The sequence below is a fragment of the Littorina saxatilis genome, linkage group LG13 (genome assembly GCF_037325665.1).
Source record: "Littorina saxatilis isolate snail1 linkage group LG13, US_GU_Lsax_2.0, whole genome shotgun sequence".
In the NCBI taxonomy this organism is placed as follows: Eukaryota; Metazoa; Mollusca; class Gastropoda; order Littorinimorpha; family Littorinidae; genus Littorina; species Littorina saxatilis.
This window is the reverse complement of record NC_090257.1, coordinates 23,662,836-23,680,345: the sequence shown is the minus strand read 5'-3', so window position 1 is coordinate 23,680,345 and position 17,510 is coordinate 23,662,836. Positions and strand designations below refer to the sequence as shown.

General features: G+C 39.3%; 1 protein-coding gene across 2 annotated transcripts in view; it reads right to left on the bottom strand.

Moving 5' to 3' along the window:
• Positions 1–614: 614 nt before the first annotated feature.
• Positions 615–17,510, bottom strand: part of LOC138945320 (uncharacterized) — a 44,025-nt gene continuing 27,129 nt past the window's right edge. For both annotated transcript variants that reach the window (XM_070316740.1, XM_070316741.1), the window contains exon 7: positions 615–2,206. In XM_070316740.1, the coding sequence (XP_070172841.1) occupies positions 2,059–2,206 (148 nt within the window). In that variant the 3' untranslated portion in view covers positions 615–2,058. The remainder of the gene's footprint in view (positions 2,207–17,510) is intronic.

Genomic DNA, 17,510 nt, shown 5'->3' with positions numbered 1-17,510 from the left:
CTGCGTACGTGACCTGAAAGACCTGGCAGAAATTACTTTTAAAAAACACACACACACACTGAGAATTATCACAGAGTTTCGTAAAAAGAGGTCGTAAAAAAAGATACCCAATAAAAGTACACAAAAATTAATCTTCCGGGCAAAAACGACAAGAAAAACACAGGGCGCAATGAAAACTAATATCCCATGGATGTGTTTGTGTAACTTGATGTTCCTTACATATGGTAAGCGTTGCAATAACCAACTCATTCCAAAACCGGTTTGGCGTGAAAGACTTGGTAGTAGTTTGCAATACCTTATCTCATTGTGAAATTTCCACACAGTAAATTATGCTAGGATGACAAGAGATGACTATGTCTAAAAATAGAATGATGATACTTTAATGTCAACGTACGGCATATCACAGCTCTAATTTCTACTTTAAGTAAACGCGATAGTGAAGCCAAACCAAATACCACAATTCCTAAGAATAACAGAAACAAATCGAGAAAAATGGACACATTTGAAGACTCGCACGCTCGCTAGCAAAAACACATGTTCTCGCTTCCTCCCCCCCCCCCCCCCCCCCCCCCATGCCACTTCCCTCTCCCACTATCATCAAAGCAATCCTGACATTAAAGGAAGTGGGTTTATTTTTTTCATAATAGAAATATTGCACCATATTTGAAGCAAAAAACACCTCCCCTCACTCGACAAAATCACAGGCAATTTGTGAGAAAAAGTTAGGATTGCATATGGACAAATAGGTGTCCATGACTACAAAAATTCGTATCACAGTTCTTGGTTTTACTATTAAAAGAAATGTGTGCGGTGTTCCTTATTGTATGCACAACTGCAAGTACCTGAATTTTCCCTCACACGAGGCGAACGAAATGCAGCGCAAAGCCGCCATGTTTGAAATATCAAATCCCTTTTTTTGAATCCCTTGCAGTTGAGTGTGTGCATTTTTGTTCCCGCGCAAGATTCTTACTTCACTCTTGCGTTACAAAGTTTTTTTTCATTTAAAACAAAAATCAAACTTAGCATTCTCATCAAAAACAAAACTTCTCCACAATGTTTCGAAGCATACGCGCATAAAAAAAAAGTTTGACCGTGAACATAACACGATACTTTATTTTTATTTGTTCATTGAATTGTTCAACCATTTTCTGTGAAGTGCCTCCTCTTGCTTTCGGACATCCGTAAAACTGTCAGAAATCGGTGACCTGGGCTTCCGAAGCAGAAACGCGACGATTAGGTTATGACGTCATCAGACGTTGTGACGTAACATGAGACGACATCAACATGGAGATGACGTGGTGGTCCGGTTGGTATCCAACAATGTTGTGACGCTGTATATAATTTCAAAACGTACACGAATTACTTTGAATTTTTATCTTGTGGGACGACTCTCGTGACGTTTGTTCAGTACCGATAGTGTTACGATCTGATTAGTGTACTTTCTGGATTCTTGTGATTTCAATGTCGGACTGTTACACTGTTCGGGGCTCAGGAATCATGTGCTTACTTTGTCGAAAGGTACCTTTACTTTTTCGATTATCTACGAAATACAATATCGAAGATTTCATAATTTTAATCAAAAGATTATATAATGGCCTGTTCACCAATCTTGCTTGTCATAGATCCTTCCAGTGACGCGCCTGTCAAATGTGTAGATCCCGGTGACGTTCAATCCGATGATGTAAACGCGACTCCTCTTCTCGGTTGTCTGTTTCTGATGCTGTCGATGCATTTGTGATGCCATTTCCCTTGTCCTTGTAGGCTGTAGCAAACGAATTGATCTTGAGCAGTCAATTCGTAATTAGAGAATAATACAACATTCAGGCTTCCTAAATTTCATCTCTATTCTCGAATTATGGATCGAAACTGCTGGCGCACTGGATGCTTTTCAAAATTGTTACTGTGATTTTTTTTTTAACTTGAAAATGTTTCTCTGTCAATACATTATTGGATGCATCCCGTGTTTGTTTTGTGTTTTCTCGACAAAGTGTTATGTAGTCACTCGGGGAGGGGGGGTGTCTCTTACGTCACACATCGCTGACGTCAGAGGATATGACATTAGATACCGTATTCGGCCTTGAGCTGCCGCTCTCGGTCACCGTCGCAAACCTTCTGCGGATTTCGGACAAGATAGTAGTTTCCCAGCTGGACTTTTTCTTCCCTCTTCTCCATCCAACTGCTGTTCTTCAATCGGTTTAGCGTGTATCTGAAGACAGAATGCAGATGCCTGTTAAAACGGTATCAGAAATGAATTTTTGGATTTGGATCATAAATGAATATATACGTGCAGCCCTATAATACTTTAACCACACAGTAACACATGGGCACCAAAGCCACGCTATTCATGTGCACCGTTAGCCACGCTATTTAAAGCACCATAAACCCCGCTATTTATGGGCACCGTAAACCAAGCTATTTATGGGCACTGTTAGCCACGCTATTTATAGGTACAGTTAACCACGCTATTTAAAGCACCATAAACCACGCTATTTATGGGAACCGTAAACCACGCTATTTATGGGCACTGTTAGCCACGCTATTTATAGGTACAGTTAACCACGCTATTTAAAGCACCATAAACCACGCTATTTATGGGAACCGTAAACCACGCTATTTATGGGCACCGTTAGCCACGCTATTTATAGGCACCGTAAACCACGCTATTTATCGTTTTTTGTTTTTGTGTTTTTGTAAATAATGAACGAAAGAAACTTGGGTTTCGTGCAAACGTGTCCAAGTTTCCGTAAAAATAGTCACAGTCAAAGTTATCTGTCCAGGCTTTTATGTCACATTTTAATGTTGAGTCATTGGAATAAATTCTTGACTTTTCTACTGATCCCTTCTTTTTCCCAAACTGTAAGTTGATTGTTCCCGAACAATGTTAAGTGTTAAGTGTATTAATGTTAACAATGTTAAGTGTCAAGTGTAATATTAAGTGTCATTACACAATAAAACAAGAAGGGCAAAGCCCATACGACTCACATGCTTGACCTTGACATGACCTTGACCTTCAGGGTCAAGGTCAAATAACTAAACCTAGCAATGACATCATACACTAAGAACTGCTTTACACATTTTTCCTACCAAAATACATGTGACTTTGACCCAAGGTCAAGGTCATCCAAGGTCATGCAACACAAAGCTGTTAATTCAAGACATAGGAAGTACAATGGTGCTTATTGGCTCTTTCTACCATGAGATATGGTCACTTTTAGTGGTTCACTACCTTATTTTGGTCACATTTCATAAGGGTCAAAGTGACCTTGACCTTGATCATATGTGACCAAATGTGTCTCATGATGAAAGCATAACATGTGCCCCACATAATTTTTAAGTTTGAAACAGTTATCTTCCATAGTTCAAGGTCAAGGTCACTTCAAAATATGTATACAATCCAACTTTGAAGAGCTCCTGTGACCTTGACCTTGAAGCAAGGTAAACTAAACTGGTATCAAAAGATGGGGCTTACTTTGCCCTATATATCATATATAGGTGAGGTATTGAATCTCAAAAACTTCAGAGAAAATGTGAAAAATGTGAAAAATAGCTGTTTTTTAGACAACATTTATGGCCCCTGCGACCTTGACCTTGAAGCAAGGTCAAGATGCTATGTATGTTTTTTGGGGCCTTGTCATCATACACCATCTTGCCAAATTTGGTACTGATAGACTGAATAGTGTCCAAGAAATATCCAACGTTAAAGTTTTCCGGACGGCCGGCCGGCCGGCCGGACGGACGGACGGACGACTCGGGTGAGTACATAGACTCACTTTTGCTTCGCATGTGAGTCAAAAACAATTTCTCTCGTTAACATAACCTTGACTCCTTATCAGCGCAAGAAATTTCACCCGGATAACCAGAACCCCGAATTTTCAAAGAAAAGCGAAACTACAACAACCCCGTATATTTACTTAAAACACACACTACAAAAAAAACGTGTTTTCAAAGAAAAGCCAAACTACAACAACCCCATATTTTTACTAAAACCCACACAACAACAAAAACGTGTTTTCAAAGAAAAGCCAAACTACAACAACAACGTATTTTCTAAGGAAAGCTAAACTACAGCAACTGTATATTTTCAAAGAAAAGCCAAACTACAGCAACTTTATATTTTCAAAGAGAAGCTAAACTACAGCAACTTTATATTTTCAAAGAAAAGCCAAACTACAGCAACTGTATATTTTCAAAGAAAAGCCAAACTACAGCAACTCTATATTTTCAAAGAAAAGCTAAACTACAGCAACTTTATATTTTCAAAGAAAAGCCAAACTACAGCAACTGTATATTTTCAAAGAAAAGCCAAACTACAGCAACTTTATATTTTCAAAGAGAAGCTAAACTACAGCAACTCTATATTTTCAAAGAAAAGCCAAACTACAGCAACTCTATATTTTCAAAGAAAAGCCAAACTACAGCAACTCTATATTTTCAAAGAAAAGCCAAACTACAGCAACTCTATACTTTCAAAGAAAAGCCAAACTACAGCAATTCTATATTTTCAAAGAAAAGCTAAACTACAGCAACTCTATATTTTCAAAGAAAAGCCAAACTACAGCAACTCTATATTTTCAAAGAAAAGTTAAACTACAGCAACCCTATAGTTTCAAAGAAAAGCTAAACTACAGCAACCCTATAGTTTCAAAGAAAAGCTAAACTACAGCAACCCTATAGTTTCAAAGAAAAGCCAAACTACAGCAACTCTATATTTTCAAAGAAAAGCTAAACTACAGCAACTCTTTATTTTCAAAGAAAAGCTAAACTACAGCAACTCTATATTTTCAAAGAAAAGCTAAACTACAGCAACTCTTTATTTTCAAAGAAAAGCCAAACTACAGCAACCCTATAGTTTCAAAGAAAAGCTAAACTACAGCAACTCTATATTTTCAAAGAAAAGCCAAACTACAGCAACTCTATATTTTCAAAGAAAAGCTAAACTACAGCAACTCTATACTTTCAAAGAAAAGCCAAACTACAGCAACACTTTATTTTCAAAGAAAAGCTAAACTACAGCAACTTTATACTTTCAAAGAAAAGCTAAACTACAACAACTCTTTATTTAAAAAAAAAAAAAAAAGCTATTAAACTACAGCAACTCTATACTTTCAAAGAAAAGCTAAACTACAGCAACTCTATATTTTCAAAGAAAAGCTAAACTACAGCAACTCTATACTTTCAAAGAAAAGCCAAACTACAGCAACTCTTTATTTTCAAAGAAAAGCCAAACTACAGCAACTTTATACTTTCAAAGAAAAGCTAAACTACAACAACTCTTTATTTTCAAAAAAAAGCTATTAAACTACAGCAACTCTATACTTTCAAAGAAAAGCTAAACTACAGCAACTCTATATTTTCAAAGAAAAGCCAAACTACAGCAACTCTATATTTTCAAAGAAAAGCTAAACTACAGCAACTCTATACTTTCAAAGAAAAGCCAAACTACAGCAACACTTTATTTTCAAAGAAAAGCTAAACTACAGGAACTTTATACTTTCAAAGAAAAGCTAAACTACAACAACTCTTTATTTAAAAAAAAAAAAAAAAGCTATTAAACTACAGCAACTCTATACTTTCAAAGAAAAGCTAAACTACAGCAACTCTATATTTTCAAAGAAAAGCTAAACTACAGCAACTCTATACTTTCAAAGAAAAGCCAAACTACAGCAACTCTTTATTTTCAAAGAAAAGCCAAACTACAGCAACTTTATACTTTCAAAGAAAAGCTAAACTACAACAACTCTTTATTTTCAAAAAAAAGCTATTAAACTACAGCAACTCTATACTTTCAAAGAAAAGCTAAACTACAGCAACTCTATATTTTCAAAGAAAAGCTAAACTACAGCAACTCTATACTTTCAAAGAAAAGCCAAACTACAGCAACTCTTTATTTTCAAAGAAAAGCCAAACTACAGCAACTTTATACTTTCAAAGAAAAGCTAAACTACAACAACTCTTTATTTTCAAAAAAAAAGCTAAACTACAGCAACCCTATATTTTCCAAAAAAAGCCAAACTACAACAAGCCCGCCTATTTCAACCCCAACCTTCACAATCGTGCACAAAAGGCCGACCACACGCAGGAAAGAAAGAAATACTTTTATTTGTATTAAGTGGATGCGTAGGAAACCACAACATCCTTGATCAAATAACCCTCACGAGGCACAAAGTATTTCAATAACTGTCAACAACAACAAAAAGGCGTTCTACATTAAAGCTGCTTATCCGTCAAGAAAGGACAGCCGCCTTCTTTGCCACGGATGCAACAAGTATCGGATTGTTTCACGCTGTTCACACCTGATTGATACCACTAATTAGATTCAAGATTGAAACTGTCAAACAAGAAAAGACAAGAAGAGAAGTTTGAAATCGTAACTTTACAATGGACGTGGCCCTAATTACAGACTTCGACGCTTTTCTACACGTGCTATCGGAATTACGACCTTGTATCAAGGTCATGGACACGTCTCAGCACAACGGAGAAAACGAAAAAAACATACAAAAATACCCGCAAGCTTCGTTGTAACTACCTTCATGTTTGACTAATCACGAGAATCATTTAACCTACCAGGGGTAACGTACGCTCAGCTCCGACGCAAAACAGGCGTTTGCGTCGCACTTGAGGAATGTATTCGAAAGACCCATCTGCCAAATAGCGTTGTCATTTAAAGGTGGTCGTCTACATTTTTGCTTTTTTTTATATTTAGTCAAGTTTTGACTAAATATTTTAACATCGAGGGGGAATCGAAACGAGGGTCGTGGTGTATGTGCGTGTGTGTGTGTGTCTGTGTGTCTGTGTGTGTGTGTGTGTAGAGCGATTCAGACTAAACTACTGGACCGATCTTTATGAAATTTGACATGAGAGTTCCTGGGTATGAAATCCCCGAACGTTTTTTTCATTTTTTTGATAAATGTCTTTGATGACGTCATATCCGGCTTTTCGTGAAAGTTGAGGCGGCACTGTCACGCCCTCATTTTTCAACCAAATTGGTTCAAATTTTGGTCAAGTAATCTTCGACGAAGCCCGGACTTCGGTATTGCATTTCAGCTTGGTGGCTTAAAAATTAATTAATGACTTTGGTCATTAAAAATCTGAAAATTGTAAAAAAAAAATAAAAATTTATAAAACGATCCAAATTTACGTTTATCTTATTCTCCATCATTTGCTGATTCCAAAAACATATAAATATGTTATATTCGGATTAAAAACAAGCTCTGAAAATTAAATATATAAAAATTATTATCAAAATTAAATTGTCGAAATCAATTTAAAAACACTTTCATCTTATTCCTTGTCGGTTCCTGATTCCAAAAACATATAGATATGATATGTTTGGATTAAAAACACGCTCAGAAAGTTAAAACAAAGAGAGGTACAGAAAAGCGTGCTATCCTTCTTAGCGCAACTACTACCCCGCTCTTCTTGTCAATTTCACTGCCTTTGCCATGAGCGGTGGACTGACGATGCTACGAGTATACGGTCTTGCTGAAAAATGGCATTGCGTTCAGTTTCATTCTGTGAGTTCGACAGCTACTTGACTAAATATTGTATTTTCGCCTTACGCGACTTGTTCAATAATCTTATGGTTAGATTTCGCTAAAAAGTTATGTCAGATGATGAATGAACCATGGGGAAAAAAGTTATAGAAAAAAAAATATATGTAAAAAAAGATTTTATTTTTGGGTAGCGTGACTCACGCTTCCAATATTTTGTTTTCTGTTTGCTGAGAACATGTGCTTTGCCTAAAAATACTGACCAATCAAATTCATGTCACTATGCTTATAGCCACGCCCAAACAAGTGTATCAACAGTTTGACACTGGAGCGCTGTCCACGCTTTTTTTTAAACGCACGAAATGCACGGGATTTAAGAGGAGTTTTGCGCTTGGCGTTTTCCAAATAAGGATATCCTACTATGAGTACTACGCTGGAATACTACAATGAATTTTCAAACGGCTACATTGGCTTCGTCTTTCCTGATCGAAAGGGGGTGTATTGTTAATATTTGTAGATAATAGACTCTGCATTTTAATGGTCAAATGGCGATTTCGGTATAAAAATGTAGACAAGGACCTTTAATCGTTGTATGTCATTGTTCTGTTTTGACTGAGTGCACAATATGGTCTTAAGCGTTTTCTGAAAGGGAATTGAGCATAGGATTTTCTTGACAAGGCGTCAGCAAAGAAACTGAGGTTAAAAAGCGCAGGCGAAATAATATAAAGACACGATATCTCTCAAAACTGATACATTTCGTGGCTGTTCTCCTGTGCTGCCCAGTGTAACTTGCCCATAAAGACTTTGCCGTAAGGGTGTAAAACTACTTTTTCATCGCTGCTGTCTGAGTGCACGGTGTGGTCTGCCAAGTTTGATTGGAGGCTGGGAAGAAGCGCATTTTCTTTATAAAGGGTTGAGAAACAAGGCTGAAAAGCATGGGCGGGAAGAATTCGACAGGTTCTGTAAAACCGAATATTGAATACGCAAAATAGCAATGAATTTGTTTTGCAAAATATGTCAAAAGCGTGCATCGTTGTTGTTGTTTTTGTGTGGAGACTCTGGCAGTGATGTGTTGCATGTCCTTATAACACGCGGGGTGTGTGTGTGTGTGTGTGTGTGTGTGTGTGTGTGTGTGTGTGTGTGTGTGTGTGTGTGTGTGTGTGTGTGTGTGTGTGTGTGTGTGTGTGTGATTTTCCTGTATGCCTTTTTCGGTGTAGCTATCAACAGTTTTGACCTTGCTTTTATCGTAATGATCAGATGTTCAGATGCATGAATAAAATGAGCGCATCATGAATCAACAACAAGTCGCGTAAGGCGAAAATACAATATTTAGTCAAGTAGCTGTCGAACTCACAGAATGAAACTGAACGCAATGCCATTTTTCAGCAAGACCGTATACTCGTAGCATCGTCAGTCCACCGCTCATGGCAAAGGCAGTGAAATTGACAAGAAGAGCGGGGTAGTAGTTGCGCTAAGAAGGATAGCACGCTTTTCTGTACCTCTCTTTGTTTTAACTTTCTGAGCGTGTTTTTAATTCAAACATATCATATCTATATGTTTTTGGAATCAGGAACCAACAAGGAATAAGATGAAAGTGTTTTTAAATTGATTTGGACAATTTAATTTTGATAATAATTTTTATATATTTAATTTTCAGAGCTTGTTTTTAATCCGAATATAACATATTTATATGTTTTTGGAATCAGCAAATGATGGAGAATAAGATAAACGTAAATTTGGATCGTTTTATAAATTTGTATTTTTTGTTACAATTTTCAGATTTTTAATGACCAAAGTCATTAATTAATTTTTAAGCCACCAAGCTGAAATGCAATACCGAAGTCCGGGCTTCGTCGAAGATTACTTGACCAAAATTTGAACCAATTTGGTTGAAAAATGAGGGCGTGACAGTGCCGCCTCAACTTTCACGAAAAGCCGGATATGACGTCATCAAAGACATTTATCAAAAAAATGAAAAAAACGTTCGGGGATTTCATACCCAGGAACTCTCATGTCAAATTTCATAAAGATCGGTCCAGTAGTTTAGTCTGAATCGCTCTACACACACAGACACACACACACACAGACACACACACACACAGACACACACACGCACATACACCACGACCCTCGTTTCGATTCCCCCTCGATGTTAAAATATTACACCACGACCCTCGTTTCGATTCCCCCTCGATGTTAAAATATTTAGTCAAAACTTGACTAAATATAAAAACGAGTTGGCGAGCTCTTAAATCAAACAGTCATTTTCATGGAATATTAATCAAACTTGTTCGTGTTTGTGTATAAGTGTGTGTGCGTGCGTGCGCGTGTGTATGTTGTGTGTATATATCAGGCATGGGAATTGAAAATTGTAAAAAAGGCGGAAAATTTATAACTGAAGACGCGAAGCGTCAAGTCGACGGCGCGAAGCGCCTAGCCTTACTAGGGGGGTCCGGGGGCATGCCCCCCCGGAAAAAAATTTCTCCAAAGAACCCAGATGGTGCAATCTGGTGTCATCTGAGCTCCAAGTTTGCCATTAAATTCTGTTTTTAGAATCAGAGTTTTTAGTAAAAAAAATTTACCAATTTTTGCTTTTTTGAAGAAAAAAAATATATACATGTATTATATGGTTTAAATTTGTAAAAAAAAATTGATCTGTTGAGACAAACAGGAAAATGTAACTTGTAACACAATCTGTGCAATCTGGTTTACTTTCAAGCATAAAAGTTCAATAACTGAGGCGGGAGGTAGCAGTGCGTGAACAAAGTACGGAAAGTTTTCGCGGGCTTTTGCGCAAAGGCCAAAGTAACCGGTGCTTTTTTTGTGTGCCTCCCCCCTTTATTTTTTCGGCGGACACTTTTGCATTTTCGGCGGAACAACAAAAAAAATTCGGCGGAATTCCGCCGTTCGGCGGACAATTCCCATGCCTGATATATATATATATATATATATATATATATATATATATATATATATATATATATATATATATATAAAACATCAGAAATTGTGAAAGAAACAATTGAAAGTCAGCAGAGACTTTCTTCCGAGATTTGTTAAAATCTCTTAGCAGAGATAGAGAGAGAAGTAAGTATCCCTTCACAGACAGCCTATTGGGAGCATCAGACCCTCCTCAAGGGGGACCGAGATTTACAGAGCAAAGTCCCTTTATGGGGGACGTATCGCAAGGTAATCTAGTCCTGAGGAGGACCATAGTATTTGTACCTAGACCAGACACGTGTTTCGACACTATTGTGTCTCATCAGTGGTCAGGTGGTACTGATGGCGAGAGTTGTCAACCCATGGTATCCAACTAAGAAGCAAACCATTCTCTGAATGGTAGCTTCTGTTGGCATGGGAGACTACCCTCATCTGACAACCCCAATATATATATATATATGTGTGTGTGTGTGTGTGTGTGTGTGTGTGTGTGTGTACGTGCGTGCGTCCGTATGTGTGTGTGTGTGTATGTGCGTGTGTGTTTAGAGAGAGAGAGAGAGAGAGCGAGAGAGGTACGTGTGCTACAGACTGAGCGACATCATTTATTCTTTCCTGTATAAAACACAACAAGTCGCGTAAGGCGAAAATACAATATTTAGTCAAGTAGCTGTCGAACTCACAGAATGAAACTGAACGCAATGCCATTTTTCAGCAAGACCGTATACTCGTAGCATCGTCAGTCCACCGCTCATGGCAAAGGCAGTGAAATTGACAAGAAGAGCGGGGTAGTAGTCGCGCTAAGAAGGATAGCACGCTTTTCTGTACCTCTCTTTGTTTTAACTTTCTGAGCGTGTTTTTAATCCAAACATATCATATCTATATGTTTTTGGAATCAGGAACCGACAAGAAATAAGATGAAAGTGTTTTTAAATTGATTTGGACAATTTAATTTTGATAATAATTTTTATATATTTAATTTTCAGAGCTTGTTTTTAATCCGAATATAACATATTTATATGTTTTTGGAATCAGCAAATGATGGAGAATAAGATAAACGTAAATTTGGATCGTTTTATAAATTTGTATTTTTTGTTACAATTTTCAGATTTTTAATGACCAAAGTCATTAATTAATTTTTAAGCCACCAAGCTGAAATGCAATACCGAAGTCCGGGCTTCATCGAAGATTACTTGACCAAAATTTCAACCAATTTGGTTGAAAAATGAGGGCGTGACAGTGCCGCCTCAACTTTCACGAAAAGCCGGATATGACGTCATCAAAGACATTTATCAAAAAAATGAAAAACACGTTCGGGGATTTCATACCCAGGAACTCTCATGTCAAATTTCATAAAGATCGGTCCAGTAGTTTAGTCTGAATCGCTCTACACACACACACACACACACACACAGACACACAGACACACAGACACACGCACATACACCACGACCCTCGTTTCGATTCCCCCTCGATGTTAAAATATTTAGTCAAAACTTGACTAAATATAAAAAGATATTGGGTATCAATTCCCCTCAGTTGACCAAATTCACGTACGACGATCGTTCATGACAAAAGCCTCGCCACAAACCCCGAAATCCCATACTTTTTGCCAATGGAGCAAAACCGATGTTACTGGATGTCATTGACGCTTGAACAGCCTCATCAAGATCGAACTACCTCTCTCTCTCTTTTACAAAATAACATGGAAATGGTCTAATTCGGGCGGATTAAGTTTTCCATTCAAACCGTCGAAGCATCCCACGAGTTTGCATCCAATCTGTTTCCCGTTGTTTTTAGAAATCCCAGAAAGCAGCGTTTGCTATTAGATGCGGATGGGCTATTTATTCTCAATACCCTATTTGATCATGCGCGTTCTTGTGCTGTCATTGACGATTTGGCCATCGACCAGAGACTTGCACCTTGAAACAAATTAAATTAAGGACATTACCGCCTCCGCTTGCCAAATGTTGCCACACCATACGTTGGGTTTAGCTATTGTAAAGCCCTTCGCCCCCACACGCTAACACCCGCATGCCAAAGTAAATTGATGACGCAACCCCCCCCCCCCCCCCCCGACACACACACACACAAACACACACATGACTGTTCTCTCTCTCTCTCTCTCTCTCTCTCTCTCTCTCTCTCTCTCTCTCTCTCTCTCTCTCTCTCTCTCTCTCTCTCTCTATCTTTCTCACTCAACACCCTCTCTCTCTTAACCTTCACCTCTCTTTCTCCCTTTCACCCTCCCTCTCTCTCTCTGACACATACGCACACACATATACTCTCTCTCTCTCTCTCTCTCTCTCTCTCTCTCTCTCTCTCTCTCTCTCTCTCTCTCTCTCTCTCTCTCTCTCTCTCTCTCAATAAATTCTCATTAACTACATGACACAGAATTCATCCGAGCTCCGATTTCTGACCTCTGCTGTCCATTTCCTGTGCGCGGGCAACAAAAACAAGAAGAACAGCATTGTTTCGCTGAAGCAGACGGGGTCGAATTCGTATAAATGTCGCAGAAAATGTGCGACAATGAAACGAGACGAAATAGAGTTCACACAACATCCGCCGTAAACAAGTGTTCACTAATACAATACTAGATCCTCACAACCCATGGCAGCCCTAGCCCTATTAAGCGCACAATATTTTGGTACCATCTTTGTCTGGTTCACAGTTCCCCGACGCTTAGACAACAAGAACAAAATAAAGAACGCCTTGTTTCGTTGTTGTGGACGGAGTCAAAGTCGTACAACTGTCGCAGAAAATATGCCACGAGACCAACAAGAAATTCCTCCGAGGTAGGAAAAACACCCCCGTCCTTACCATTCTCACTGCCACCAAGGTTAATTCCCTTTGACCATTAATATGTCCCTCTATAAGTCCTTGTAGAATCTTAATCCACCAATAACTCCCTAACCGTGTGTTTGACTGGTCCCAATTTTTGTAAGGACCGTCTCAGGAATGTATAGAACCTGTTCACCAAGTTTGGTGACGATCGGTCCGTTCATTCTTGAGATCTATATGCGAACACAAACACACAAACAAACAAACAAACAAACACATCGACCGAATCCTATACACACCCCTATACCGGGGGTGTAATAAAAGAAGTCGAGTCCACACAATATCTGCCCTAAACAAATGTTCACATCTACAATATATGGGAACACCACAGCCCAGGGTGAGCCATAGACGCTCTGTATAACTATAACCCACGCTATTTTGGTACCATCTTAGTTTGGTCCGCCATTTCCCTGCACGTAGGCAACAGCAACAAAAATATGAATGCATTGTTTCGCTGTTATTGAAGGAGTCGAATTCGTACAACTTGTAACAGAAAATGTTCCTCAAGAGCACCACAAGAAATCGACTCCACACAGTATCTGCCGTAAACAAATGTTCACATTTACAATACGGGTATCCCACAGTGGGTCATGGACACCATAACCCACGCTATTTGGTACCTTCTCAGTTTGCCCACTATTCCCCTACACGTAGACAACAACATCAACAAACATAATTAATGCATTGTTTCACTGTTGTTGACGAAGTCGAATTCGTACAACTTGTAACAGAAAATTTTCCCCAAGAGCATCACATGAAATCGAGTCAACAAAGTATTTGCCGTAAACAAATGTGCACATCTTTAATATACGGGTACCCCACAGCCCACGGTGGACCATTGACGCCCTGTGTTACCCACGCTATTTGGTACCATCTTAGTTTAATCCGCCATTCCCCTACTCGTAGACAACAACAACAACAACAACACAAATAATGAACGCACTGTTTCGTTGTTATGGACGGAGACGTATTCGTACAACTTGGAACAGAAAATGTTCCTCAAAAACACCACAAGAAATCGAGTCCACATAGTATCTGCCGTAAACAGGTGCCAAGGACGACACCATAACTCACACTATTTGGTACCATCTCAGTTTGGCCTAACAATCCGCTACGAGTGTGCAACAACAATCAGACTGACATCATGGTTTTGCTGTAGTTGGCGGGACCGAATTCTTACAAATGTCGCAAAGACTGTGCCGCCAGAACGCTACAAGATATGGAGTCCACACAAAATTCGTCCTTAACGGGTCGTAATATGTCAATTCCGAGAAAATTGAAGAATGAGTGTCCCAAATTAAATTCTTTACATCAACAATCTGCTGTTAGGCATGCCCCTTGAACATTAACAAAAAGTTAACCGAATGAATCGAATTTCAAAGTAAGCCCACTACGATTTTGGCTCGGCGCTCACTATCTTCAAACTCCAACGGTTCTCTGCGTCTGCATAGTTTGTACCATGCTTCAGCGTGCCGTCATTGAATTTCTGACAATATTCTTGAAATGCAATGCCTACATTCCTTCCGAAGGTCTCTGTTCAAACTGCCTGATTAGCAGAACGTGTGTAGGGTTACCAGAAATCAAAAACAAAACTAGGAAAGTAATTAGAGAGCATTGATCAAGGAATTAAGCCCCCTCCTTTGAACCTTTATAAGACCAGTCTTGCTTTTTCGGGTACATCAGTTTGGAAATCACTTCCATCATCCCTTAAGCACCCCCCGCGGGTTAGGGGGAAGAATTTACCCGATGCTCCCCAGCATGTCGTAAGAGGCGACTAACGGATTCTGTTTCTCCTTTTACCCTTGTTAAGTGTTTCTTGTATTGAATATAATCAATGTTTGTACAGATTTTAGTCAAGCAGTATGTAAGAAATGTTAAGTCCTTTGTACTGGAAACTTGCATTCTCCCAGTAAGGTCATATATTGTATTACGTTGCAAGCCCCTGGAGCTATTTTTTTGATCAGTGCTTTTGTGATCAAGAAACAATTAACAAGTGGCTCTATCCCCCCCCCCCCCCCCCCTTTCCCCGTCGCGATATAACCTTGAACGGTTGAAAACGACGTTAAACACCGAATAAAGAAAGAAAGAATCCCTTAAGCACTTAAAGTCATTGAAAAGTTTGTAAAAATGTGTCAAAAAACACTTAATGTCTGAGTAATTTAACGCGTTTTGATTTACCACACTTAGTATTACGCCAAAGATATGCTGTGCATTGTATATTCTGAACATATTTTTGTTGTACTATTGCTACATGTTCGATTGCTACCAGCTTGTACTTATAATTACTTGCATAGTATGCATTTGATTTTATGAATAACCACATATGTATGCTCTTCATGCCTCATCTTCATCATCATCATCATCATCATCATCATCATCATCGTCATCGTCATCGTCATCTTTATCATCACGTGCTGAAGTTTTCTGACTTTTTAACTTTTTAATTTTTAATTTTTCAATTTTATCATTGTGTGTCTGTGCGTCCCAAGGACAGGTTGTAAGAAAAGGCGTAGCCTTAAATCTTAATCCTTGTTAAATAAAGTTCAATTCAATTCAATTCAATAAAGTTCAATTCAATTAAGCCAGTTGCTGCAGTAAGACTCAACTGGACGTCGTAGTTCGATAAAAAAAAAATGGAACAAAAATGACAGTTGTGAACCAGCTAATGAAGTCAGAAGAAACTATACAAACGATCACATTGCAGAATGTGCAGGACATCAAAAACGAGATTGAAATCAGCATCCTATTTTAATTCTTCTTCCTCCTCTTTCCCGTCGCCACACTGAACTACCAAGGTTGCCGAAATGACCAAGTCTTCAGACGGTTCGCCAAAGGGACTCCGCCCGACATCACAGTTTCTCCCCTTATGTCCCCCGTCTCCGACCAGAAGGTGCGTCTCAGGTCCGCAAAGGAAGCGAGGATATTGATACTTGGCGACAGGCGCAGTGGATAAGACATCGGCCTCCTAATCGGAAGGTCGTGAGTTCAAATCCTTGCCGCGGCCGCCTGGTGGGTTAAGGGTGAAGATATTTTCGATCTCCCAGTTCAACTTATGTGCAGACCTGGTAGTGCCTTATCCCCCTTCGTGTGTAGCCTACACACAAGCACAAGTCCAAGTGCGCACGAAAAATATCCTGTAATCCATATCAGAGTACGGTGGGTTATAGAAACACGAAAATACCAATTATTCATCCCCCAAAAACGGAGTATGGCTGCCGAAATGGCGGGCTAAAAACGGTCATACACGTAAAAATCCACTCGTGCAAAAACAAGAGTGAACGTGGCCGTTTTAGCCAATGAACGAAGAAAGAGAAGAAGAAGAAGAAGAAGAAGAAGAAGAAGAAGAAGAAGAAGAAGAAGAAGAAGAAGAAGAAGAAGAAGAAGAAGAAGAAGAAGAAGATACTCGGTATGTGTCCGCTTGGATGGGTGGTCTTACCCGATGCATCAGACTGGATAGATCTGAGATCGTGAGCAGAATCGATGTACACGAAAAGGACCGAGTCTTTCAGATTAGTTCATGAAGAGTGCAGAGCCGACCCTATTAAAGACCCCTAGAGATTGTGAAGCCAGGCTGGGGGCCCGGGTAGCTCAGGTGGTAGAGCACTGGACTTGTGATCGAAAGGTCGCTGGTTCGAATCCGGGACGGACACGGGTCAACTTTATGTGCAGACCCAGAGACGGTATCCATCTACCACCCCCGTGTCACCACAATGGCACGTTAAAGATCTTGGTCATTCTACCATAAATGCAGATGGTTGATACCACCTAAACACGCATACATCAAAAGCCGTGAGGGCGTAAAAACTCGAATCGTATTAACCAATTCATGTCCAATATAGGCAATTAAGACCTGACGGACAATAAGCCCCTTAAAATTTACTTTTTTTGAAGCCAGGCACGTTCTCTGCCTCCCTTTTTGGGGCTTGCCGACTCCCTTCTTGGCCAGGTCAACTCGACCTGTATCCTTTCTCAGCTACATGGCCAGAGGCAGCACTTTATAACAGGTTTGATTGGGTGAGAAAGGTTCAATGTCGGGTTCAATAATAGTTTTGTCTCCTGGTTTTTGCATTCGTAACTGGGAAATTGCGATCAACCTTAGGGTTTTTTCCCTCGCATCTCTCTCTCTCTCTCTCTCTCTCTCTCTCTCTCTCTCTCTCTCTCTCTCTCTCTCTCTCTCTCTCTCTCTCTCTCTCTCTCTCTCACACTCTCTCTCTCTCTCTCTCTTCGTTCATGTGTGCGTGA